Source organism: Podarcis tiliguerta (assembly GCF_965153285.1).
Source record: "Podarcis tiliguerta genome assembly, chromosome: 14".
In the NCBI taxonomy this organism is placed as follows: Eukaryota; Metazoa; Chordata; class Lepidosauria; order Squamata; family Lacertidae; genus Podarcis; species Podarcis tiliguerta.
Window position 1 is genome coordinate 34,461,623 of NC_139547.1, and position 25,261 is coordinate 34,486,883.

The 25,261-nt window shown below is 45.1% G+C and overlaps 2 protein-coding genes across 3 annotated transcripts; one reads left to right on the forward strand and one right to left on the reverse strand.

Annotated features, from left to right (window-relative positions):
* The first annotated feature begins 157 nt into the window (after window positions 1–157).
* EEF2KMT (eukaryotic elongation factor 2 lysine methyltransferase) lies at window positions 158–10,829 on the forward strand. 2 transcript variants are annotated; one of them, XM_083414260.1, is made up of 8 exons: window positions 159–535; window positions 4,451–4,513; window positions 5,420–5,500; window positions 6,423–6,524; window positions 7,044–7,177; window positions 8,596–8,906; window positions 9,789–9,938; window positions 10,166–10,829. In XM_083414260.1, the coding sequence occupies exons 1-8, from the start codon at window positions 407–409 to the stop codon at window positions 10,264–10,266; spliced, it is 1,071 nt and encodes a 356-aa protein (XP_083270386.1). In that variant the 5' UTR covers window positions 159–406; the 3' UTR covers window positions 10,267–10,829. The 2 variants fall into 2 exon arrangements, with proteins under 2 accessions (XP_083270387.1, XP_083270386.1); XM_083414261.1 differs by lacking the exon at window positions 5,420–5,500 and having other exon boundaries at window positions 158–535.
* A 779-nt stretch (window positions 10,830–11,608) lies between these two features.
* On the reverse strand, window positions 11,609–13,226 carry LOC310664725 (olfactory receptor 2K2-like). Its single transcript, XM_083414263.1, has one exon. It carries the CDS (start codon window positions 13,152–13,154, stop codon window positions 12,219–12,221), a length of 936 nt encoding a protein of 311 aa, XP_083270389.1. The 5' UTR covers window positions 13,155–13,226; the 3' UTR covers window positions 11,609–12,218.
* Between the last annotated feature and the right edge of the window lie 12,035 nt (window positions 13,227–25,261).

A 25,261-nucleotide genomic window follows, 5' to 3' on the forward strand; every position in this document is an offset into this window, starting at 1 on the left:
GCCTCCCCCAGGGTTAGAAGGGCTGGGGCACACCTTTTGGGGTAGAGGTCTGACACCCGAGACTACACGTGCATAAACATTTGACACTTTGGAAATGGGTAGTCTGCACCGCCCAAGTATAACTATTATTATTATTTACGAAATGCCACTCTGCGCATGCCCCAAAACACTCTCTTCCCTATTTACTAGCCGCTCGCAAAAGGGAAAAAAAACCTGGAACTAAAACATAAACCTGGGGAGTTTTACACGCCGCTTTAGACACCCAGCCAGCCCACAACCGGGGTTGCCCGGCGATCCTCCCCCTGTTCCGGAAGGCCGGGCTCCGGAGCCCAGGAGGCGCGGCTACGAAGCCCGCCCGCCGGCGCGCACGGAGGAGGAGCGGGAGGAGGAGGAGCGGCCGCCGCCGATGGAGGAGCAACAGCCCCGGCAGGAGCACGCCGCGTGCGAGCCGAGAGAAGCCCCCGAAGAGAGCGTGGCGCTCCGCTTCCAGCGCGACTTCCTCGCCGGGAAGCGGCTGCGCGATTTGCCCTGGGAGGTGAGGAGGCGGAGCGAAGGACGCGCGGTCGGGGGCTGGCCTGAGCGTGCCTCGCGCGGAAGCAGGGGACTGGGCGAGTTAGCCCCATCGGCTAAGGATGGGAACGGAGGAGTCTGGTTCTGTTCGGGGGGCGGCAGAGGGGCTTTGTTGGGGGACAGAGGAGCAGTCCTTTGCATTAGGAGAAAAGCCTTAGACGGAGCCTTTGGTCTGCTACCGGCTGAAATAAGAATTCCGCCGCGTGGGCAGAAGTGGTTTTTTAAAAAAAAGAAAAAGAGCAACGGCCGAGAGCATGTACAGAGTAGTTTTCCCCGGCCACAGTTTAATCCAAGCCAGCATCTGCTGCTAAGAGCCTGACTGCTGAATCAAGCCAAAGGCCTCTTTAGCCCAGCATCCTATTCTCACAATGGCCAATCAGAATCCCAGAATCCCTGTATACAAGAGCACACTCTGCTGCTATTCAGATACATACTGTCCCTGATACGGGAAGTTGCAACCATCATGGCTGGTAGCCACCGAATTTAAATGCATCAGAGAGTAGATACAGTGGTACCTCGGGCTACAGACGCTTCAGGTTACAGACACTTCAGGTTACAGACTCCGCTAACCCAGAAATAGTACCTCGGGTTAAGAACTTTGCTTCAGGATGAGAACAGAAATCGTGCAGGGGCAGCAGGAGACCCCATTAGCTAAAGTGGTACCTCAGGTTAAGAACAGTTTCAGGTTAAGAACGAATCTCCAGAACAAATTAAGCTCTTAACCCAAGGTACAACTGTACTTATGTGGCCTGCCTGGTCCAGCATTCTATTCTTACAATGGCCGAAGAGATCCCCTGGTTGGGATGCCTGCAAGCAAATCTCTCCCCACCTGCAGTTGTCAACAAGACTCTCCGTACTGCTATGTGGCTACTGGTGGTGGTGACCTTTGCATAGCTGTAGCTTTACACCTACTTTGCAGATAGTTTCATTTTGCACTTTATTATAAATTGTCCACCCGGAACTTTAGTTGAAGGTCAGGCAGGAAATTTTTTGACAAATAGATTATGTGCCCGTTCGATCCTAGGTTAACCTGAGCGTGACCTGCCTTGGCGTCTCTCCCGTTTTGTGAGATACACTACCTAATCCGCTCCTGGAAGAAAGGCTTAAAATGGAAAAGCTATTCTTAATCCATAATTGGACCGTCTACCCAGGGGTTTAATTAACCTGGACATGAACTCAACGGTGGTTGAGTTGCAGCCAAATCCAATGCAAAAACTTTTGCATTTGAAGAGCTAGAAAAATCTCAGGTCAACCTCCAGCATCTCCAGTTAGTGGTGTGAAAGATTCCTGATCTGAACAGTTCCTGGAGAGCCCCTGCCAGTCAGGGTAGACAGCACGGAGTTTGATGGACTAATGTTCTGACTTTGTATAAGGCAGTTAAGACCATTAGTCCATCAAGCTCAGTATTTGCCTACCCTGTGTGTCAGTGGCTCTCTGGGGACTCCGGGGTGAGAGTAGCTCAGTCAGTAGAGCACAAGACTCTTAATCTCAGGGTCGTGGGTTTGAGCTCTGTGTTGGGCAAAAAATTCTTGCATTGCAGGGAGTTGGGCTAGATGACCCTCGTGTTCCCTTCCAACTTTACAATTCTATGATTCTTCAGACCAGGAACCTTTCCCAACCCTAACTAGGGATGCTGTGGCTTGGACCTGGGATCTTCTGCATGAAAAGCAGGTGCTCAGCCACTTATAGCTTGCTCAACTCATTCTTTGTGAAGCAGTACGTGATACTCTCAGACCCTCCTTTAAGCTGGAATCCTAAACATAAGAACCTCAGAAGTGGGAGGCAGAGGGTGCTAGAGCTGCTCCTGCGTTTGACCCGTGTGGGGGAGGACTGCTGGTTTCTCCCACCTCTTTAGGATAACCAGGCAACAAACAAAAAGGACTCGTATTTAAGGCTGATGAATGTTCTGTAAGCATCCTTGTCGCTTTTGATCAATGATCGGGTCTAAAAATTCTTTCTTCGTTCAAGCGTTCATTTGATTTGCATCAAGCTCATCTCAGCAATATTGAATGTGACAGCTTACCACTGTATTATTTTATCACTAAATAAGCAGATATGAAAATAGCTGCCAAAAGTAGCTCCTGACCACCTTGAACACAACCGCTACTTCTTTAAAACGCTCCAGGGGTCCCTGCACTGAGAAGCCTGGTGTTGGAGGGGGTATTGAATGCAATCCACCCACTTGCTCCATGCTGGAAATGTACAGCTGGCACATCCCCAATAGTTAGCAGATTGACACTCCTTGAAGACTTCCAGTTAGGGAGGACCTACCATCTCTAAAGATAAGACCCATTGAACACAGTGGGCCTTCCTTCTAAGTAAAAATGCATGAGATTGTGCTGTTCAGGGCCATTAAAGGTAAAGGGACCCCTGACCATTAGGTCCAGTCGTGTCCAACTCTGGGGTTGCGGCGCTCATCTCACTTTATTGGCCGAGGGAGCCGGCGTACAGCTTCCGGGTCATGTGGCCAGCATGACTAAGCCGCTTCTGGCGAACCAGAGCAGCGCACAGAAACGCCGTTTACCTTCCCGCTGGAGTGGTACCTATTTATCTACTTGCACTTTGACGTGCTTTCAAACTGCTAGGTTGGCAGGAGCAGGGACTGAGCAACGGGAGCTCACCCCGTTGCAGGGATTCGAACCGCCGACCTTCTGATCGGCAAGTCCTAGGCTCTGTGGTTTAACCCACAGCACCACCCGCATCCCGTTCACGGCCTTTACTTGGTACTTAAAAAGACTTGAGCCACAGGCCCGTGACACAGATTTGCATCCTAGGAACTGAGGTAGTCGCCATTGGTCCATCTAGCTCAATATTGTCTGCGCTTACTGGCAGAGGCTCTCCAGGAGTTCAGGCAAGGAGTCTCTACCAGCCAAACTGCTGCAGATTGAACCTGCAATCTCACTCTTTTAAAAAGGAAAAACCTTAACCAACAAAATGCAGTGTTGCATCAGCTGAGAAATTCCACTAGCCCCTTATGCCTGCACGGAGCTCTGCATTTCTTGTGCGGTATGCTAGTAGCAGAGTGTGTTGCTTTAATTTAGTTTTTTAATAAAGTTATTTCTCCCCTCAAAGTAAAATTAAATGTGGGCGATTTCTTCTTTCCCAGAAAGTTCTTTGCCTGATGCTTTCATTCATCTGTTAACAGCATTTGGTAATTTAAAGCAGCAGCAACAACAAAAGAGTTTAATTTCAGCAACTGAAACCACCAGAGAATATTTCCAGCGTAGATCAGAAAAGCAGCATTGCAGCAACTGTTGTTACAAATGCACACAATAAATAGAATTAAATATCACTCTGCTAATTGCTACATTTGCCTTTCCTGTCGTGTTCCATTATTTCCTAGCTGCTTTGGGTAGCAAGAGGCCATAGCTCGGTGGCAGAGCTTCTGCTTTGCATGCAGAAGGTCCCAGGTTCAATCCCAGGTAGGGCTGAGAACGATTCCCTGCCTGAAACCCTGGAGGGCCACTGCCAGTCAGTGTAAGATGGACCAATGGTCTGACTCATTGTAAGGCAACATCCTATGTTCCATGAAGCAACTTCCAAACATTCCAAGCAGTGTAACCAAGAAGTGGTATCTAAGACAGAGCTATGCAAATGAAAGGTTGGGGCTTTGCAGATGGAAGTGGAGCAGATTCCAGTGGCTAGATTCGCCGTATGCAAAAGGCAGCGTGTGCAAAAGGCACACACACATACACACTTGCAGAGGGACAGTTCTCAAAAGTTGTCCAACTGTGTCCATAACTTATACAAAGTCTTAACCCACTTTCTAGTCTGCAAAAGCTTACGCCATAATAAAATTCATAGTTGGGGTGCCACAATACCTTTTTGCTGCTCCCTCCTCACACACCTTACCTGATCATTTATGTTTCTTGTCATCTAGGATCTTGAACAGATACTAAAGAATTCAGAAGACTCCTCGCCACTGCTGACTGTTTTACAGAAGGTAAACATCTATGGATAACTGAATATACTTCATGCTCCATATGCAATTAGATACTGTGAAGAAACTGAGGTGGTAGGGCAGCTGCGGGTGAATCTGGCCCCTCACAGACACTCTACCACTTTTTCTAGTGATGAGTTTTTCTCTTTGGGTTTTGTTTCGGGGGCTTTGGGAGGAGGGGTGACCAGTTTCATATTGCAAGCAACAGTGCATCTTCACACTGATCCACATCTTCAGAAAAAGGCATGCGGCAGAGCCTTTCAAAGACTGTGCCACCAGAAAACAGGTGGGGAATTTAACGTTTGAGGGTTTTTCTCTGTAAAACAACATGGGAAATAAGCATGTTGGGTGGAAAAGGGGGTCCAAAATTATCATTTTGCTGAAACGCTTCCTTTCAGTGGGCAGTGAATCCATGCTGTGAGGCAGCAGTCAGTCACCCAAACTTCCACCTATTATAATAGTGTAGGTTGGTGGGGGAGGGGGGGCTGCCTGGATTATATCCATGGGTCTGTTCCGGGCCTGTTATCCTGCATCTATGAGGTTTAGACTCTAATAGAAGAAGAAGCTGAACTGGTTGGATAATATAATAGCGTTAGCTGGCCAGCTAAATTCTTCCAATTATAAGTCCAAAGAGGTTTCCCTGTTGCTTTAAATTACAATGATTACATCATCACTTTTCCAACATGTTTTGTAACATATAGTTGTGTGTGTTACTTTGGCCCAAGGGTAGCCAACTCCTCTACGACTACAACTCCCATCACCCCTGACCATTAGCTATCTGCGGCTGATAGGAGTTGGAGCCAACAACATCAGGAGAGGCAGCGGGTTGGCTACCCCTACTTTGGCCTGGGACACACACAGTTATTTCAGTGTATTGCATTTATCGGCTTTTGCGTTTATTTGTTTCAGACTGTTTTTCACCCGCTGTGCTTGAAGTACCCTCTCTCAGTGAAGTATAGAAGATGCTTCTTATCAGAGCTTATTAAGAAGGTAAAAATATGATAGTAATATGGCTTATACCATTGAATATCTGATAGTTCAGTCCTTCATGGTATCATCACCTGGAGATTAAACCACTCTAAGGCACTCTTCGTGGGTCTGCCCCTTGAAGACAGTACAGAAACTTCAGCTGGTTTTAAATGCAGCTGCCGGACTGCTGATTGGAACTAGTTGATCCTATATTTTTTTTATTTTATTTGCAGAGTTTTATACCCACTCTTCAGCCAAAAATGCTTCCTGCCTGTCAGTTTCCCATAGGCACCCAGTTGGCCGGTGTGAGGGCAAGATACTGGACTATTTGGGTTATGTGACTTGTAGGAAAGCCCTATATGGCCTAGGACCCTCGTACCTACGGGACTGCCTCTCCTGGTATGTCCCACAGAGGAACTTACGGTCTTCAAACAAAAATATCTTGAACGTCCGAGGCCACAGAGAGGTTAGGCCTGCAAGACATAGCACAGCCTGACTCCCTCCTTTGGCAATCTCCACAGAACTCTAGCCCAATGGTTGCCATCAATTTGATTTGAATTAATTTTATAATGAAATGATTTTGGAATGTTGTATTATTTTGTTGTTGTTAGCCACCCTGAGCCTGGCTTCGGCTGGGGAGGGCGGGATATAAATAAAATGTATTATTATTATTATTATTATTATTATTATTATTATTGGAAAGAACCCTCACTGGGGGTGGGAGGCTTGGAACCTCCCCAAAACAGCTCAATGAGGACTGAGCATGCTCAGTATACATGGAATGCTGGTGCCCAGGTGAGGTGTGGGAGGGAGGATGGAACGGGACAGCTGGAAGCCAGAACGGCTGCACTCTGCAATTTCAACATGAACCCACGACTGTGTTTGCCGCCTGTGTGATATTCAAAGATCACTGGACTTCTGGTTCTTTCTTTTTTCCATGCAGCATGAGTCTATGGGTGCTGAACCTCTGGAACAGCTGTACGAAGCGATTGGGGATGTCTTAAACACTGAAGAAACCACACAGTGTCATAAAAGCTATTTACTGGTAAATAAGAATGTCTTTATTCTGTGTGTACTGTGGGTGACCTTTCTTTATGGATTTGCATTGATATCCCTCTTTTCCTCCAAAGTGCTCTGGGTGAAATATGTGGTTCCTCCCCCATTGTGCTCACAACAACCCTGTGAGGTTGGTTAGGGTGAGAGACAGCAATTGGCCCAACAGCAACCAGTGAGCTGCATGACTGAGTGGGGATTTGAAACCAGGACTGCCAGATCTTAGCCTGTGGAGTAGTGGCAAAGTCAGAGGTGTGGGGTTCCTTCATGATAGTAACAGTCAACCCCCCTTCTAAGATTATGCAACCTTTATAAGACTATTGCATAATTATACAATAAGAATAATTGGGGATGAATTGCAACCATCAGGGCAGAACTCTATATGTGTTACCTTTCTGTTAGATCTACTGTTTTCTGTGCATTTTACATGGGGAAATGATTTGGAGTGCTCAGGTATTTAAGTGTTTTCTTAAAATATTATGGTGTATTGCTCTCTTTTCTTTTTTGGTAGCCCTCTGGAGATGCCATTACACTTTGTGAGAGCGTAGCAATTATTTCACGGGGAACCACAGGCCTTGTCACGTGGGATGCTGGTCTTTTCCTGGCTGAATGGGCGCTGGAGAATCCTGCAGTTTTTTGCAACAGGTAGCTATTTCTTGTTGCGCTCGGTCATAGGCAGACCCCAGTGCTGGTCAGGGCTTAGCCTTGGGATCCATGCAGAGGTTTGTGAGGAGCTGTTGGAATGCAAACCAGACGGCAGTTTAGTTTTGCCGTCGGTGGTATTGCCATTTTTTCCCCACGGTGGTATTGACATTCTGAGTCATGGTTGTTTCTACAACAATGTTCTACAACAATGTCATTGTTGTTTCTACACTGAGAGCCAGTGTGGTGTAGTGGTTAAGAGCGGTAGTCTCATAATCTGGGGAACTGGGTTTGCGTCTCCGCTCCTCCACATGCAGCTGCTGGGTGACCTTGGGCCAGTCACACTTCTCTGAAGTCTCTCAGCCCCACTCACCTCACAGAGTGTTTGTTGTGGGGGAGGAAGGGAAAGGAGAATGTTAGCTGCTTTGAGACTCCTTGAAGGGAGTGAAAGGCGGGATATCAAATCCAAACTCCTCTTCTTCTTCTTCTTCTTCTTCTTCTAATGCTGTTTTACTATATCTTGTCAACCACCTTGGAACTGATAAGGAAAGGTGGTGTGTGCATGTCTAGATAGATTGATATATTAATAAATTTATGATTAGACTTAAATAAATAAATTTGGCGGTATATTTATTTATTTTTATTTAACAGGATTTATATATCAATTAAAATGTCAAAGCCTTTAAGGAGTTTTCTTAGGCCGGTCATTTTCTCAGCCTAACCTACCTCACAGGGTCGCTGTGAGGATAAAATCTGGAGAAAAAGAACCACCGTGAGCTCCTTAGAGAAAAGGTGGAATGTAAATGTAATAAATACCTAAAATATAAAATATCCATTAAAATGGCTGATGAAATTGGACTTCAAAAAGAAGCTAGCCTAACGTTTTTTCCCCAAAATCAAAGCATTTTTTAAAATGTATGTTATTAGATAAAATTACATTTTAAATCCACGTAAAAATGTACATGTCTGGATAGGCGTGGTCAACCAAAAAAAGTGTAATATTCAATGCAGTTGTTCTTTCAGTGCAAGGACTTTCGGCTGTGCAACAGGGCTTTCGCTCCCTCCCTCATCACCCGCTTCTCAAGTCCCCTAATCCCCCCCCCCAAAGCAAATTCAGGGAGGGTGAAGGGGAAAACAGGGAGAGAAAAAGAGTGGAGTTCTGTTGTGCACACAAAAGTCCTTGCATAAGTGCATTGGATACGTCCCAAGGTTTATATATATAAAAAAACTGTATATGTGTGTGTGTTGTATATTTTGCTCCAAAGATGCTTGAAACCCAAAAATGATGTGAAAATGTGGGATCTGAATGTATGGAAAACCTGCTTTCAGCTTAGCTACCTCCCTGAAACCTTTAGCTTCCTACATTTATTGCTCATATCCTCGTCATCTTTAACATGATTTGCTGCTGTTCTCTTTTTTAGGAGTGTTTTGGAACTAGGAAGTGGAACCGGACTGACGGGCATTGCAATTTCCAAAGCTTGCCGTCCCAGGACGTACACGTTCAGCGATCACCACGAATGTGTTCTTCAACAGCTGTCGGAGAATATCCGCTTGAACGGCCTGTTTCTGCCGCCTGGAACTCGCGGTCATGGCGTGGCAAAACAAAAGACCTGTGAGGCTCAGCTTCCTAGAATCCAGGGCCCTGAAATAAACGTAGCAGAGCTTGACTGGAACCTAGTTACAAAAGAACGGCTGGCAGAACTTCAGAGCCCTGACGTCGTCATTGCTGCAGGTACAGTACGCTGAATGCAAGTGTTATGTTTAGACCAGGCATAGGCAAACTTGGCCCTCCAGATGTTTTGGGACTCCAACTCCCATCACCCCTGACCACTGGTCCTGTTAGCTAGGGATGATGGGAGTTGTAGTCCCAAAACATCTGGAGGGCCAAGTTTGCCTATGCCTGGTTTAGACTACTGTATTGTGCTGTGGGTGGGGCTTCCCTTATGACTAGTCTGGAGGCTGTAGCTGGTGCAAAATGCCACTGCCCTTATCGGGTGCAAATCTTGCCAGTCCTCAGGGATCTGCATTGGCTACCCATTAACCCCTGGATCCTGTTTTTTACATTGAGAGTCCTGAAGATCTCTGGAGCATATTACCTCAAAGACTGTATTTGTGGAACTCTGCTGTTTTTGCCACAACTTAATGGTTATCGCCTTGCGGTAAAGCAGAGGTGGGTTTTTTTACAAGCGGCTTCAGTGTGGTGCCTCCAGCAAGACCAGGCAGTTAATTTTTTAATCCCCATACTATTTATATAATCAACAACATAGTGCTTAGTTTCCAAACACGTAGATCATCTCAGTTGCCCTCCTCCACACACATTGTCAATATCTTTCTTAAAAATGGTGGTGCCCAGAACTGGACTCCAGGGTCTGACCATTTGGGGTTTTAGACAGCTTCATCCTCTGATGTCACTATGACACCAGGAGACTGACAGGTGGATGACCCTGCCCACCTCTCAAAGTTGGGGGGCCCAGGGGTTGAGGAGATAAAAATTTAGCCCGCCAGCCAGTAAAGACTCTATCCAATAGCTTTCTCCCAGATTTCCCCCCATGTACTTCCTGCTTTCTTCATTTTCTTTGTGTGTCTGTTTTTTGAATGCACCTTTTCCAAGCAGATGTGGTATATGATCCGGAGCTGACACAGTCCCTTATTGGCATTCTGCAAAAGCTTTCCAGCTGCAACGGTGATGGGGAGGCCCCAGAAGTCTACATTGCCTGCACAATTCGAAACCCAGATACTTACTGCCGGTTTCAAACAGAGCTTGGTAGGTGTCCTTACTCTCAGAATCTTGAACCAGCTATAGATCCCAGAATATATTGGGGGGGGGGCAGGAGCCGTGACTGTTTAAGTTGGCATTGTAGTACTTTAAATGTATGGAGTGCATGTGGTCCAAGTAATCTGAATCTCTAGGTTCTGCAGATAAATTGGGATGAGGAACATTTTGGCAGCCTTGCTGAGTGTAACCCCTTTTCTTCCTGTCTCTCATTCCAGGTAAAGTTGGGATCAGATGGCAAGTTGTCCCCAGCCCTCAGAAGAATCTTTTCTCTTATGACCAACATGCTAATATAACAATTCTAAGATTGCATGTTTAAATTTCTGTTTTCTCTAAAACACTCATTTTACCATTAATCCATCAAATTTTATTATGCCATCACAGACCTGTTAAATATCTGCATACAGTTTCTACTAAAACTGTTTGATATCTCATACTAACTTTTGAATTTTCTTTCAAACTTTAATAAAATCTGTTGGGGAAGGAAAAAGCAAATTCTACCAGAATATGAGTTAAAACAATATGGTGCATTTTATAAAAGATGAAGAAGAGGAGAAGAACTCAAACAACACTTTTGAACTCACAAAAGGGGTTTACTAAGCTTTGCAACAGAGCGAAAAATCCAGCAACTGTGACTGTACATAACCGAGGTGCTGTTTGTAAGGTGAAAAAGAGCAGCCTGCTGGAATAATTGTTTAACGGCAAGTGAAGGATGTCAACTGGACTCTAAATAAGAAATGTTGCAGCAATGGACGGAAATAATGATGATGATCATATGTTTGAAACAGGAGCGGGAAACCTGATTTTAAGAAATTGTATTAAATAAATTTGGTTTAATTTGTAATAATTTGGAAAATTAATAAAAATGATTTTTTAAAAAAATCCAACAACTGTTTCCGTGCAAAGGTCAAAGTTAAATTTATTGCTCTGCCCACCACCAACATGCGCCCCCAGAAGGCAATGTGGCCCTCACCTGAATAAAGGTGTTGGGTTGAAATAAACGACAGACGAGTGACAAGTGTCATATGGGAGGCATCTCTCGAGCATGTCTCAGAGAGTCCCTTTTATTGAATATTACAGCATTGCCACATATGTGCTTGTTGCTGATTGGTTAACACAAATCATATGCAAGGGTAGCATATAGGCATTAATCACAATAGATTAAAGGTTGGGAAAGGGAACACAGAATTGGACAGGTATGAAAACCTCCTTATTAAACTATTACTAGTGATTGATATAGCAAAACTTAAAAGGGCATAACCATTGCATTCATAGATGTGGTCAACCATGCATTAAGAACAGGTCAGGGTACGATGTTTCATGAACTCAATGTGAACTGAACATTCTAGGGTGGGTGAGGTGGGTGAGGATGGAATGCTTCAGCTCAGAGCGGTTTGCCAAACTCATGTGCAGAAGCAAAACCTCCCATCATAAAGGTTCCTTTCTCCTAATGTAGGCCTTCTCCCCAGTTGCTACCACCTTACCCTCAGCATCCGGATCACCCAGAGGAGTTACTCCCAGCAGGTGAGTGTCTGATATGATTGCAGCCACGGAGGTTCCTCAATGAGAAGTTGTAAAAGTGCCAGGAAAGAAAGAAGGAAGGAAGGAACGCCAAAATCATGCTACCAATTACTGTAGCTACTTATTAAAGTTATGTTTCAGGGATGCTAGCTAATTAGTAAAATAAGACAATAAAACAGCATGACAAAATAGGCTTCACACAAGAGTTCCATATCCTCCAAAGGCACATGGGAAGCTGTGTTGCGCCGCTTCATAGAATCATAGAATTGGAAGGTATCCTGAGGGTCATCTAGTCCAACCCCCTGCAATGCAGGAATCTCAACTAAAGCATCCTAGACAGATGGCCATCCAACCTCTGCTTAAAAACCTCCAAGGAAGGAGAGTCCACCACCTCTTGAGGGAGTCCACTCCACTGTTGAACAGCTCTTACTGTCAGAAAGTTCTTCCTGATGTTTAGTCGGATTCTCCTTTCTTGTAACTTGAAGCCATTGGTTCGAATCCTAGCCTCTGGAGCAGGCTAGTTTCTACACACATGTCTCTCTCTATCCTCCATCCAGGCATGCAAGAGGCACCATCAGAATTCAAGGGTGCGTTCCAGCCAGGCTAAAATACTCAAGGAGGGTGTGAAGTAGGGGTATGATCTGGGGACAGGGAGAGGGCATGGTTTGGGGAGAGTCTGAAGGGCCAGACAGAGCTGGAGGGCCACATTTGGTCCCAGGGTTCTGAGATGCTCCACCCCTGTCTTCTTGCTCAAGGTGCTTTGGTTCTCCTCAGCAGTTTCAGGAGGGCCTCCTTGACATCGTTGTTCCTCAGACTGTAGATGATGGGATTCAGCATGGGGTTGATGACCGAGTAGAAGAGAGAGATCAGCTTGTCCTTCTCAGCTGAGTAGCTGGCCTTGGGCCTCATGTACATGAACATCCCACTCCCGTAGTAGATGGTCACCACGGTGATGTGAGCCGAGCATGTGGAGAAGGCCTTCCGCTTCCCATCCGTGGAGGAGATTTGGAGGATGGCGAAGATGATGCGGACATAGGACAGCAGGATTAAGACAAACGGCATGAGCAAGGTGAACGTGCTCCCTGCCACCATCATGGTCTCATTGAGGGATGTGTCGTCGCTGGGACAAGCCAGCTGGAGGAGGACAGGAACTTCACAGAACAGGTGGTCAATGACGGAATTGCACAGAGACTGCTTCATGGTCAAGGAAGGGACCACAGACATGAGGAAGCTGCCAAGCCAGGCCCCGATGGCCAGAGCGAGGCAGGTGCCCTTATTCATTGCCATCGTGTAATGCAGAGGGTTGCAGATGGCAACATACCGGTCGAATGCCATCACCAGGAGGAGAAGGCACTCGGCCGCCCCCAGGAAGAGCGTGATGTACACTTGCGCAGCGCACAGCTGGTACGAGATGGTCTTCCTGGCCACTAAGAAGTTGGCCAGCATCTTGGGGACCACTGCAGATGTGTAGCAGATGTTCAAGAAGGCCAGGTTGCTGAGGAAGAAGTACATTGGAGTGTGGAGGCGAGAATCCAAACAAGTCAAAGTCAATATGGAGATGTTTCCAAAGAGGGTCACTGTGTACATCACGGACACAAGCACAAAAAGGAAGATCTCCAGTTGGGGGTGGCCCAGAAATCCAAGGAGGATGAACTCGGTGAAAATAGTGAGGTTCCTACTTTCCATTCTGGTCACAAGTACCTACCTTAAAAAGCAAGAAGGGAGAAGTCACATTTCCCATAGGATCAAGCTTAGATATTCCAGAAGAACATAAGAAGCTGCTTCGTTGGACCTATCATTGCTCCATCTAGCTCAGCATCGTCTACACTGACTGGCAGCTGATACCCTGGTTCAATCCTTGGCACCGCCAAGTAAGTCTGGGAGAGATCCCCCTGCCTGAAACCCTGAAGAAATGCTGCTAGTCAGGGAAGACAATACTAGGTGGACCAATAGCCTAATTCAGTATAAATCAGCTTCCTATGTTCAATGTTTTACTCAGTCCACTACCTGGGAAAATTCTGGAAGACCCCGTACTTCATCATTACCACTCCAGTCAAACTAGCAGCCTCTTAGAGGTGCTTATTTATTTATTTAAAAATTGTGCACACATTTCTGTAACATTCACACATCAGACGCTTCCTACACCTGAAGTGTGCCGGCTGGTCATTCCAAGAGCGACTGTTTTAAGAATTGGTGTTGAGTTTGATTTTCCCACCTGTTCGTCCCTCCCTGTTTTTATCCCTTGTGTGACTGTAGTAAGCTTGCAAGCCGAGACTGTCTTGTCTGAATTGACTGTCTGGAAGCCAATCTGGAAGCCTTTTTGGCTGAGGAACGGGATACAAATGCTCTAAACAAATAATAATTTTTAGCTTGACCTTTGAGAGCAGAAGTGAGTGTGCATCTGTACTCAGGGTGTACACTAAAGGAATCTCGTAATGGTGCTGATGAGTGTGAAATGATCAGTTAAGGCTGCAACCCAAACAACACCCTAAGCCAGGGAGATAAAAACAAAGTCAGTGGCTGAAGAAGACTGCAAAGATATTTCGCCACCGTAAACAAGAGAAAAGATACACCCAGATAGGAGCTAAGGGCTGGTGTGTTTTTCCAGCAAATGAAAATTGTGAAACAGCCAGAATTCCACAGATCTGGACCACCCATCTTTTTGCTGGCATTTTTGCCAGCACACACACACACAATCACACACACACACACAGAGAGAGAGAGAGAGAGAGAGAGAGAGAGAGAGAGAGAGAGAGAGATGCAGCTAAGATAACATTTCATTTGATCGTAAGTTATTTGGTTCACAGCATGCAGTACCCCTGAGCTGAAATATAAACCCTTTGGGCATGAAAGTTTTCAGATGTTGTTACGATGACATCAGCACACATTTGTTGGGTTCAGGGATAAAAGAATACCATCATTGGAAAGATTTGCAAGCAGGAACAAATATATTTACTTGGTCCCCATTTACTTGGTCCCCAAGTATATTTACTTGGTCTCTGTATCTCTAGTATTGGGAATAGGTGGGCTCCTGGCAAGGTGGGATCAGTTGTAAATTGTTGGTACATAATGTGATATCTGGCATATAGAGAACAAAATTAAACTGTCTTTTCTTGTTTCCCGATCATCCATCTGCTTAGACAATGGAACGGTAGTGTTATAGAGCATCTGTAATTCCCTCCTGAAACACATTTTCTTAAAGGCAGTGGTTTTCAAACAGCAAATTTTGGGGTACACTGGAAGCTAATTAATGGTTCTTCACAATCTGAAGATTAGTAGTGGGGAAATAGCACCCCTGAAGATGGCTTGTTCACGGCTAGCTGTCTTAGTTTCTAACCCACATTTGCAAATCCACAACCAACCCTCTTCCGAAACCACATCTGTGAAGGAATGCCTGAGCTGAGCAGCTGAGCAGATAGAAGGTACATGGGATGCTGCCTTATAATTACTGGTCCATCAGGTCTGTACTGTCCACACTGACTGGCAATGTCTCTCCAGAATTTCATGCTGGAAACATTCCAAGCTCTATCTGGAGATGCTGGGGGTTGAACTTGAGACTTTTGCATGCAAGGCAGATGCTCTTATCTCTGAGCCACGGCTCTTCCCATGTAGATGCACTGTAGATTCCCAGGCAAGTGTTAATTTCTGAGTGACTTGAAGCACTTTTGAACCAGTTGGTGAATTTCTAGCAAAAAGGAAAAAAATAGGAAGCTCCTACAAGCATAATATTTGCCCTCTCCAGCCCTTAAACATATTCTCCAGGGTCCTCTGAATTGTGCAGAGGTTTCTTAGCAGGATTTCGGGGGTTCATTGACAACATCAACAGGACAAAAGGGTCCCTGAAGGAAGACATTTTTCTTAAACCACTGCTCTCAGATAAATACACCCAAACAATCATTATTTCACAAACAAAACTTTGAACTAGGAATACATTATGACCAACCAACAACGATAAACAACACTTACATACATGTTTGATGCCTTTAATTCTCTTTTTGTTTCCTTCTCCATCATCTCTTGGTAACAGAACAAGGTGACTGAACTCAAGATGTCTGTTCCAAATATTCAGCAGTGCCTTCCTTATGCAGAACGCTTTTCATGGAAGCCTCATTTACCTCTGCATGACAATTTGGTATATTTTTGGATTTGGGGTGGGGGAGTTAAAGGTACATCTCATGGAAGGGAACTATAGGAATCCAAAATCCCTCAACATTGCATCACTCACTCCCTTCAGCATCCGAGGCCATTTAAGTAGGGTTTAGTTTGGGCTCACTGTCATTAAAGCTTAAAAAAAAAATGGCAAGAAGATATTGTTCCTAGAATGAGGAGAGAGTTCCAAGTATTTTTTTTTTACTTGAGTTTTTCTAGCTGACTAGCAATCCTGGCAATGCCTTCTCTTCTCTGGAATTACTTCTCTCATCAGTGCCTTTTTGTTTCTTACCCCAGAGGGCTAGACTATGGTGAAGGGAACTGATCTGGTTCTGGTCTTCCAGGGAAGCCTTTTACCCCTGGAGTATTTGAACTTGTGATAGGAGTTTTATGGTCTTAGATATATGGTAATGTTCATAACCGCACATACATAGGTCAGCACAGGAAGACCAACCTGGAACCATTTTGATTCCTAAACTGACCAAATGTTTTCTCTGCAAGGTCAAACTGGAAAAGTCTCCCCATTGTCTCTTTCTTCACAAATCCTGTCTTAAGGACACATTTAAGATATGAATAGGGTGTGAGCCTGTGACCTGACCCAGGAAATAAGTATTTTACCACTACAAAAGAATGGCCAGGCTCCCCAGGCAATCCAATCAAGTAACTTGCCAGACAGGAGATAAACTGACAGGAGAAAAACAACATTTAAATTTCTGTGATGTAGGTGGGATGTATCTGAGGGGTGGTCTTAGGTTACACCCCTTCTGTGATGTATGCATAATGTTTCTGGGGGTGGTCTTGATCTAGAGAATGGGAATTTCAAAAGTCTTTATAAGCCCTTGCACAGCATTTTTGTGGGTCCTCCTCCTCTCCTGCGTGTGAGGGGAGCACCCTGTTGCAACAGATCAATAAAGATCAAGCTTACTAGCTGCTTTGCTTCTCAATATTCTCTGGTTGGCCTCTGTTATTTTCTCCTACCAATAGGGAACCTATGTAAGGACTCTATATGGGCTCTTGGATACCCCATAAGGGAAAAGGGCATATTTTTATTTACAATAGATGGCGACCACGAAGGGACTTTTGGTTACCCGGATTCTGGAAGCGAGGAAGGACTGGTTATCCAACGTGCACCAGGCAGTTTGCCAGGAGGAATAACCAGTCCTCTATTGATCCCAGGGTCTGGAAATAACTGGAGGTTCAGCGGGGTTAACCAGAGGAAGCAACGCTTGATCAGGCTGGCCTTAAACAACCAGTCAAGAGATTGCAGGATCACCAGTAACAGCGCATGCGGAAGTGAGTATTAAGTAGGAAACATGGGTTGGGTTCTCTAAACCACAGCAACCAAAATTCTTTAACTCTTCCTTTTCCCTTCAAATCTAAACTTTCTACTTTTTTCCTAATCTAACCCTTGAAAATTTGCCTTCTCCTCCTTTCTGTCCCCTCAATCTCACCACCAGCCCTAACCCTTCGGAGTATGCCCAGGGAAAAGTTGTGTGTGACTTCTTTCATTTCCCTTCTACAGTCTATATGCCGACCTATTCCTTCAGAGTTTTGCCCAGAAAAGGTCGTGCTTTTTCTTCTGTACTGAAACTATAACTCCCAGGTGCAGCCGCACCTCTGCCATGGCGATCTTTGTTAGAGATGACCTGTGAGCAGAGAAAGCAGGGGACCTGATTCCTTTCCTTCTTTGTCATTTCTGAGTCCCAATCTGGCACTGTGCTACGCTAGCGTCCAGTAGGGAACTCTCAGGTTAGATTGTAAGAGGCAGGAGGTTGCTGTGGGCTCCCCGGCTGAGTAATGACCGTAGGGGGGTTTGAGATCTCTGATCGCACTGTTAGCTTAGTAGCCAGGAAAGGCCAACAGCTGTACCAGCCTAGTAAGTCAGGCCAGACGAACGGCGGTGTTGTTGTTGTTTAGTCGTTCAGTCGTGTCCGACTCTTCGTGACCCCATGGACCAGAGCACGCCAGGCACTCCTGTCTTCCACTGCCTCCCGCAGTTTGGTCAGATTCATGTTTGTAGCTTCGAGAACACTGTCTAACCATCTCAAGGGCATCCTGATCAAATTTGCAGATGACACCAAACTGGGAGGGGTGGCTAACACCCCAGAGGACAGGATCACACTTCAAAACGACCTTGACAGATTAGAGAACTGGGCCAAAACAAACAAGATGAATTTTAACAGGGAGAAATGTAAAGTATTGCACTTGGGCAAAAAAAATGAGAGGCACAAATACAAGATGGGTGACACCTGGCTTGAGAGCAGTACATGTGAAAAGGATCTAGGAGTCTTGGTTGACCACAAACTTGACATGAGCCAACAGTGTGACGCGGCAGCTAAAAAAGCCAATGCAATTCTGGGCTGCATCAATAGGAGTATAGCATCTAGATCAAGGGAAGTTATAGTGCCACTGTATTCTGCTCTGGTCAGACCTCACCTGGAGTACTGTGTCCAGTTCTGGGCACCACAGTTCAAGAAGGACACTGACAAACTGGAACGTGTCCAGAGGAGGGCAACCAAAATGGTCAAAGGCCTGGAAACGATGCCTTATGAGGAACGGCTAAGGGAGCTGGGCATGTTTAGCCTGGAGAAGAGGAGGTTAAGGGGGGATATGATAGCCATGTTCAAATATATAAAAGGATGTCACATAGAGGAGGGAGAAAGGTTGTTTTCTGCTGCTCCAGAGAAGCGGACACGGAGCAATGGATCCAAACTACAAGAAAGAAGATTCCACCTAAACATTAGGAAGAACTTCCTGACAGTAAGAGCTGTTCGACAGTGGAATTTGCTGCCAAGGAGTGTGGTGGAGTCTCCGTCTTTGGAGGTCTTTAAGCAGAGGCTTGACAACCATATGTCAGGAGTGCTCTGATGGTGTTTCCTGCTTGGCAGGGGGTTGGACTCGATGGCCCTTGTGGTCTCTTCCAACTCTATGATTCTATGATTCTATGATTCATATTTCGCTGGACTGCATTTCAAATCAAGCCCAATTGTTATGCTGTCAGGGGCTGATGGGAGTTAGGTTCCAGCAACAACTGGAAGGAACCACATTGGCTGTTTCTGGGCTAAAAAGTAGGGTATAGGTGCTTTAAACAGATCAGTAAATAAATATACTGCACTTTCAGAGAATTCTAGAGAGGGTGGGACAGATCTCCAAGCAAGTTTTTCCCCTGAGCTTTCATATGTTAACGGAAAAATCCGAGGGCTCCCTTGGACAAAAACAAAGACACCAACCAGGATAACTTGGAGCAAAACAGCAGCCTATAGGCTTGGCCTTTATTGATCTGTTGCAACAGGGTGCTCCCCTCAACCGCAGGAGAGAGGAGGAACCCAGAAAAATGGTGTGCAAGGCCTTATAAAGACTTTTGAAATTGCCACCCTGTAGATCAAGACCATCCCCAGAAACATACATACATCACAGAAGGGGTGTAACCCAAGACTACCCCTCAGATACATCACACCTACATCACAGAAAAGGCGGTCTTAAAACAGAAATTTGAATGTTGTTTTTCTCCTCTCATTGTTTATCTCCTGTCTGGCAGGTTATTTGATTGGATTGCCTGGGTAGCCTGGCCAGTCTTTTGTAATGATAAAAACGGTACTTAGTTCCTGGGCCATGTCACAGGCTCACACCCTATTCAAACACAGACATACCCTTAAGACAGGATTTGTGAAGGAAAAGACAATGGGGAGGCTTTTCCAGTTTGACCTTGCAGAGAAAACATTTGCTCAGTTTAGGAATCAAAATGGTTCCAGGTTGGCCTTCCTGTGCTGATCTATGTACATGCTTGGTTGGTACACTTATGAACATTACCATATATCTAAGACCATAAAATTCCTATCACACAGAGTCCGCAAACTCAGCTGTCTCTGCCTCCACTGAAAACTGCTCTGTGTCCTCTTTTATCTCTTACACCTCCACCCCACACCCCATAGTATGGATTTAAAGTGTTGGTGTCATTCTTTAAAGTTTGGGGCCAAGTTACTTGAACAACCATCTTTGCCTATATGAACCTGCCTGTAATAAGGTTACTCTAAAGTTTGGCTCACAAACTGATTGATTGATTGATTGATTGATTGCATTTATACCGAACCTTTCCTCCAGAGAGCTCAAGTTGGTGTACATTGTTCTCCCTATTTTATCCTCATAAAACCCCTGAGAGGTAGGTTAGGCTGAGAGTGAGTGACTGGCTCATGGCCACCCAGTGAGCTTCATGGGTAGAGTGGGGTCATGGCCAAATGGGGGTTTGAACCCTGGTCTCCCAGATTAAAGTCCAACACGCTAAAAAACTGCACCATATGTAGTTCAGAATATTTGGAAGGCATCTTGTTTTACTCCTGATCTAACCATTAGCATCCAATGAGAGAAGGCACATCAGTCGGACATCCCAAGCTATTAATGCTCCCTTGTCAAGTCCAAGACTCTGGGAAAGCATTGCCTGTCTCTGGCCCTCCATGTCATTGGACTCGAATCAGCCTTAGCCAGATGGCAGACTTGATTATGGAATGCCTCACTTTTCCTTAGGACATCCCTATTTCCATCGGAAAAATGTTGGAGGGTATGGAGTTATGCAACCCCCAAGACAAGGAGATAAGTAACTATTCAACCTTTGGAAGACATCTGAAGGCAGCCCTGTATAGGAAAGTTTTTTTAATGTTTAATGTTTCGTTATGTTTTTATATATGTTGGAAGCCACCCAGAGTGCTTGGGGCAACCCAGTCAGATGGGTGGGGTATATATAAATAAAAAACATTATTTTATTTGGAGAAATGTTGGAGGGTATGGCATGGCCAATGGCCAGGTTACGATGGAAAGTGTAGCCCAATGATATCTGGAAGGCCTTGGGCTGCCCACTCCCTGAGGCAGTGCATGGCTCAGCCCCTAGACTCATTGTCCCACAAGATCCAGCATCTTCTAGGAATACAATGAGATGCACAGAGACGCTGAACTCATTAGCAATGGACAATCCGGTAGCATTGGGTGCAATTAAAACTGAATGTTTTCAAATGCAGCAATCACTCTAAAGTTTGCAATAAGAATGGTAATAAGTCCAAATGGGCCCTATTAAAAAGTTTGGCAATGCTTTGCTATGGTTGACATAGACTGCAGACAACAGCTAGAAGTAGATTTTACTGGGAAACCCTACTGCAGGTTGCCCTATATACTAAGGTTGGGGGTACAGAATGGGGGGTGGGGTACAGAAACCTGGGGAGAATGGTATGGAAGGCAATGTCTAGAATGCTGAACAGGAACAGTCCACACAGCAACATTTTGTTGCACATCCTGTTTGTACCTCCTAACAGCAAACTCAGGGCAGATCTGCACCATGGGTTGAAAGCACATTTGATGCTCATTTATAGCATATGGTTTCCACCAAAGAATTCTGGGAATTGTAGTTTTGGGATGCTGTGAATGGCAGCTCAGTGAGGGGGAAACTACAGTTCCCAGGACTTTCTGGGGGGGAGTCACATGTTTTGAATGTATGGCATGGATCAGCCATCTGTTCTCTGAGCAACTGTACTATGTAGCCAAAATACCCCCCTACATGCACACAAGGGAGATAGCAGCAGCCTAAGGGGGAATGGAGCTAAGATTTGCAGATGTATGTGCAGCCCAGTAAGGACTGAGTATGCTCAGTGAGCATAGAAAATTGAAAGGGGAAAACCAAAAAATCAGAGAGGGAAAATGGAATGGAATAGGCAGAGGAGGATATGGCTGGCTACAACCCCTGAACAGGAACATCCACACTGCTTCAGTTAAGGCATTTTTAGGGCAATGCCTCTCCCACTTTAGCCTCTGTGCCTGTGTAAATATCTGCACTTTTGATGTACAAGCACTAGAAATGAGTGAGAACTTATTTGATTTGAACTGAGCTGAATACATGAGTTGCCAAAAATCTGTAAAGAGAAAAACGTGAACCAGCTTCATCCAGAACCCCATGTGATGCCTTAAGAACAGGGGTAATGGGTGCTAAGGGACCAATCAGCTCTGTGGGGTGACACATTCTCCTTAAGGAAAGAGGCTGCCCCAGGAGAAATTGCCGCAAAGTTCATTTATGGAAATTCTCCCTGTTTGGCTCACCAAGCCAAAATCCCACTCAGACAATAAACTTTGCAGTATGTGTTTGACTAGTGCCTGGGGAATCATATAATTTAGGTGGGGAGAGGAGGGAACCTGGGGGTCATCTTCTTGAACTTTCAGTTCAATGCAAGATCTAAGCGTACAGGATTGTCCTTCAAAAGGGCTTGCCAATTTGGTGGACTCCAAATCCCATGAGCCCCCAGCCACCATGGCCAACAGCTAGGGATAAGAACATTATTTTTATATCGCACACCTAATCCTGGTTGTAGTCATTAACAGCCATACGTTCCACAAACATTTCTAACCTTCTTTTAAAGTCAACCAAGTCGGTGCCCATCACTGCTTCTTGTAGTGATGAGAATTGTATGAAAAGTACCTAAAAGAATGCCTTCTCTAATGCCAACTACCTTGGACCCTACAACTTGACAGGGCCTTTTCAGTCGTAGCTCCCTGGTTGTGGAATGCCCTCGCTAGTGAGGTGTGCCTGCCTTAACCACTATTAACAGTTAGGAGGAATCTAAGCATTCCTGTTGACACTGGCTTTTGGTGGATGAAGAATACTGTTTCTGGAAACCTCAAGATCATTGGAGGGAAGAACCTTTGTAATTGTAATTGCTTTTGGAATGTTTTAATCTAGAGATAGGGTTTTTTAAAGTTGTGCATCTGTTTGCCACCCTGGGCTTTTTGGGGAGGAAAGATGGGGTAATCATCATCATCATCATCATCATCATCATTTATTATTTGTACCCCGCCCATCTGGCTAGGTTTCCCTAGCCACTCTGGGCGGCTTCCAACAAAGATTAAAAATACATTAAAATGTCACACATTAAAAACTTCCCTGAACAGGGCTGGCTTCAGATGTCTTCTGAATGTCAGGTAGTTGTTTATCTCTTTGGCATCTGGTGGGAGAGCGTTCCACAGGGTGGGTGCCACTACCGAGAAGGTCCTCTGCCTGGTTCCCTGTAGCTTCATTTCTCGCAGTGAGGGAACTGGCAGAAGGCCCTCGGCGCTGGACCTCAGTGTCCAGGCAGAACAATGGGGGGGGGGTGGAGACGCTCCTTCAGGTATTGCTGCTGATTATGATAACATAAGAAGGGTTTGCCAGTTCAGGTCAATGGTCCATCTAGTCCAGCCAACCAGATGCTTGTGGGAAGCCTGCTAGCAATTCCTAGCAACTGGAATTCATAGGCACAACACTTCCAACAGTGGAGATAGGCATCACAGCTAGTAGCCACCAATAACCCTTCCCTCCATGAATTTGTCTAAAATCTTCTTTTAAAGCCATCTAAGTTAGTAGCCATCACTGCCTCCTGTGAGAATGAATTCCATGGTTTCATAGGTCATAGAATCAGAGTTGGGTCATCCAGTGCAACCCCCTGCAATGTAATGCTTTAAATACATAAACATAAACAAGCACAAACACTGGCTGGTAGCGTCTCTCCAGAATCACAGGCAGATTCCACCACCACAGCCCCATAACTTCACCTGGACATGCTGGGAATTGAACCTCTGCCTCTTGCAGCCTACGCTGGACAACTGAGCCCCTGACCCTTCCCTGAACTTAGTGAACCCCACAGGCACATCAAGGCAACACATTTAAAGCACACAGCTTCTCCCAAAGAATCTTGGGAATGGGAACTTAAGGGTGCAGAGAAATGCAACTCTGTGAGGGGCAAACTATAGCTCTCAGGATGCTTTTGGGGGGAAATTATGCTTTGAATGTGTGGTGTGGATTCACACTAAAACACTAAACCCTGTTGACACAGTTGAAGCCCACAGCAAAGCAACTCCACACCACCAGAAGTGCTTAAATGAAGGGCTCTCATCCATCCTGTTATTTCATGTTGATAGAAAGCTTTCTGTACCTCCACTAATTCTCCATAGCCCCTATGATGTTCAAATCACCACCTTCCCATACTTTCCTCTCCCTTAATCCAGATTTTCCCTTACCCTCTCCTTTTTGGACTATCCCTGGTATGAGAAAATCCAGACTGGGAGGGGAGAGAGTGGGATGATCTATGATTCTATTATTTGGTGGAGAACATCATATGGGCAACAGAGAATTAATGGAGGTGCAGGAAACTTTCTATCCATGTTAAACAACTGGATGGATGAGCACTACATTTCAATATGGACAGCCTGGATAGCTCAGTTGGTTAGGGCACAGTGCTGATAACGCCAAGGTTGCAGGTTTGATCCCCATATGGTACAGCTGCAAAGTCCTGCATTGCAGGGGGTTGAACTAGATGATCCTCAGGATCCCTTCCAACACAATTCTATTATTCTATGCAATTAGATACAACATTGATTTTTCTACTTAACTGTGATAGATGCATCTGGATGGGCATGCAAAATACCTGCGTATCTATGTGCTAATCTAGTTTAATTGCACAGTTGAGTTTGCGAGCCCTGTATCCCCAAAGAGTTAGCCTATTTCAAAGGTCCTTTAGAAAATATGTTTCCTCCAGAGTCTCTCTCTCTCTCCCTCTCTCTTGGTGAAAAACACCAAGAAGTTCTCCCCATGATTAGTATTAGATTTGGGGAGAGGAAATGGTTTGAATCCACTCTTTCTTTCAGAACACCATGAGAGTCCAACAGCATCTTAAGCAAGAGGGAAGTTTTGCTTCATCAGTCTTATATGGCTGACACTTTCCCGCGATTCTGAAGTTCAGAATTAGGGAGGTCTACAAGAGGAAAAAGAGAAACTGCTTCTGCATACAGACTCCGTGCTGAGAATGTGATGATGACATAAAAAGCCATTCCTTCAGGTAAATGGGGGGGACAGGGACGGGACAGAAGGGGAGACAAAAAAAATTAAAACCTGATTCCTATTCCATTATGCTGACTGCAATTGCCAGTGTAACATTGCAATAATGTCTATATGAATACCACAAGATCTCAGCTGGAATTGTGTGCACAGTTGTGGTCACTGCACCAAAAGAAAAGAAAAGAGAAAGGCTCAAAAGGTGCTGAAAGGGGCAACCAAAATGATCAGGGGACTAGAAGAATTATTCCACAATAAATTATTCTACAATACAATGTTCCACTTTGGAAAAAGTTGAGTTAAGGGAGAGGTATGATCAAGGTGTATAAAATGATGCATGGTTGTGGAGAAAGCAGGTAACAAGTCATTTTTCTCTCTCTTTCAAAACACTAGAACCCAGGGTGATCCAGTTAGGTAGAACGACCTACAGCTATGCTACCCTGAAGATGTGACATGTTAACTAATCCCAGTAGCTAAAGAGGGTCAGGCCTGGGGTGGGAAATAGCTTGGGGATACTGATTGCCATAGGGTATTTGCCCTTTCACTCTCAGTTCCTTTTTTACAAAGTTGCTTAACAAGCGTAACCGATCAAAGATTTTACAAAAGAGAAAAACGACATTACAAAATCTAAACCATGACCAACTGTACAAAAACAAAAAGCAACAAAACTAAGAAGCTTCTATGTGCAGACCCCACAGAAAGTGTTCAAGTAAATACTGCAGAGATGCAGTATTTAAAGTAATGAAAAGAGAAAACGTTTAACAAATTTATATATCAGCCAGTCTTTTGACATAGTGTATAT

What these genes read in the sequence shown, in the direction of transcription:
- EEF2KMT (XM_083414260.1), top strand. Translation starts at nt 407, where the DNA reads ATGGAGGAGCAACAGCCCCGGCAGGAGCACGCCGCGTGCGAGCCGAGA. An exon ending in TATCAGAGCTTATTAAGAAG is followed by an intron (nt 5,501 to 6,422) that starts GTAAAAATATGA and finishes TTTTCCATGCAG; the next exon opens with CATGAGTCTATGGGTGCTGA. An exon ending in CCTGCAGTTTTTTGCAACAG is followed by an intron (nt 7,178 to 8,595) that starts GTAGCTATTTCT and finishes TCTCTTTTTTAG; the next exon opens with GAGTGTTTTGGAACTAGGAA.
- LOC310664725 (XM_083414263.1), bottom strand. Translation starts at nt 13,154, where the DNA reads ATGGAAAGTAGGAACCTCACTATTTTCACCGAGTTCATCCTCCTTGGA.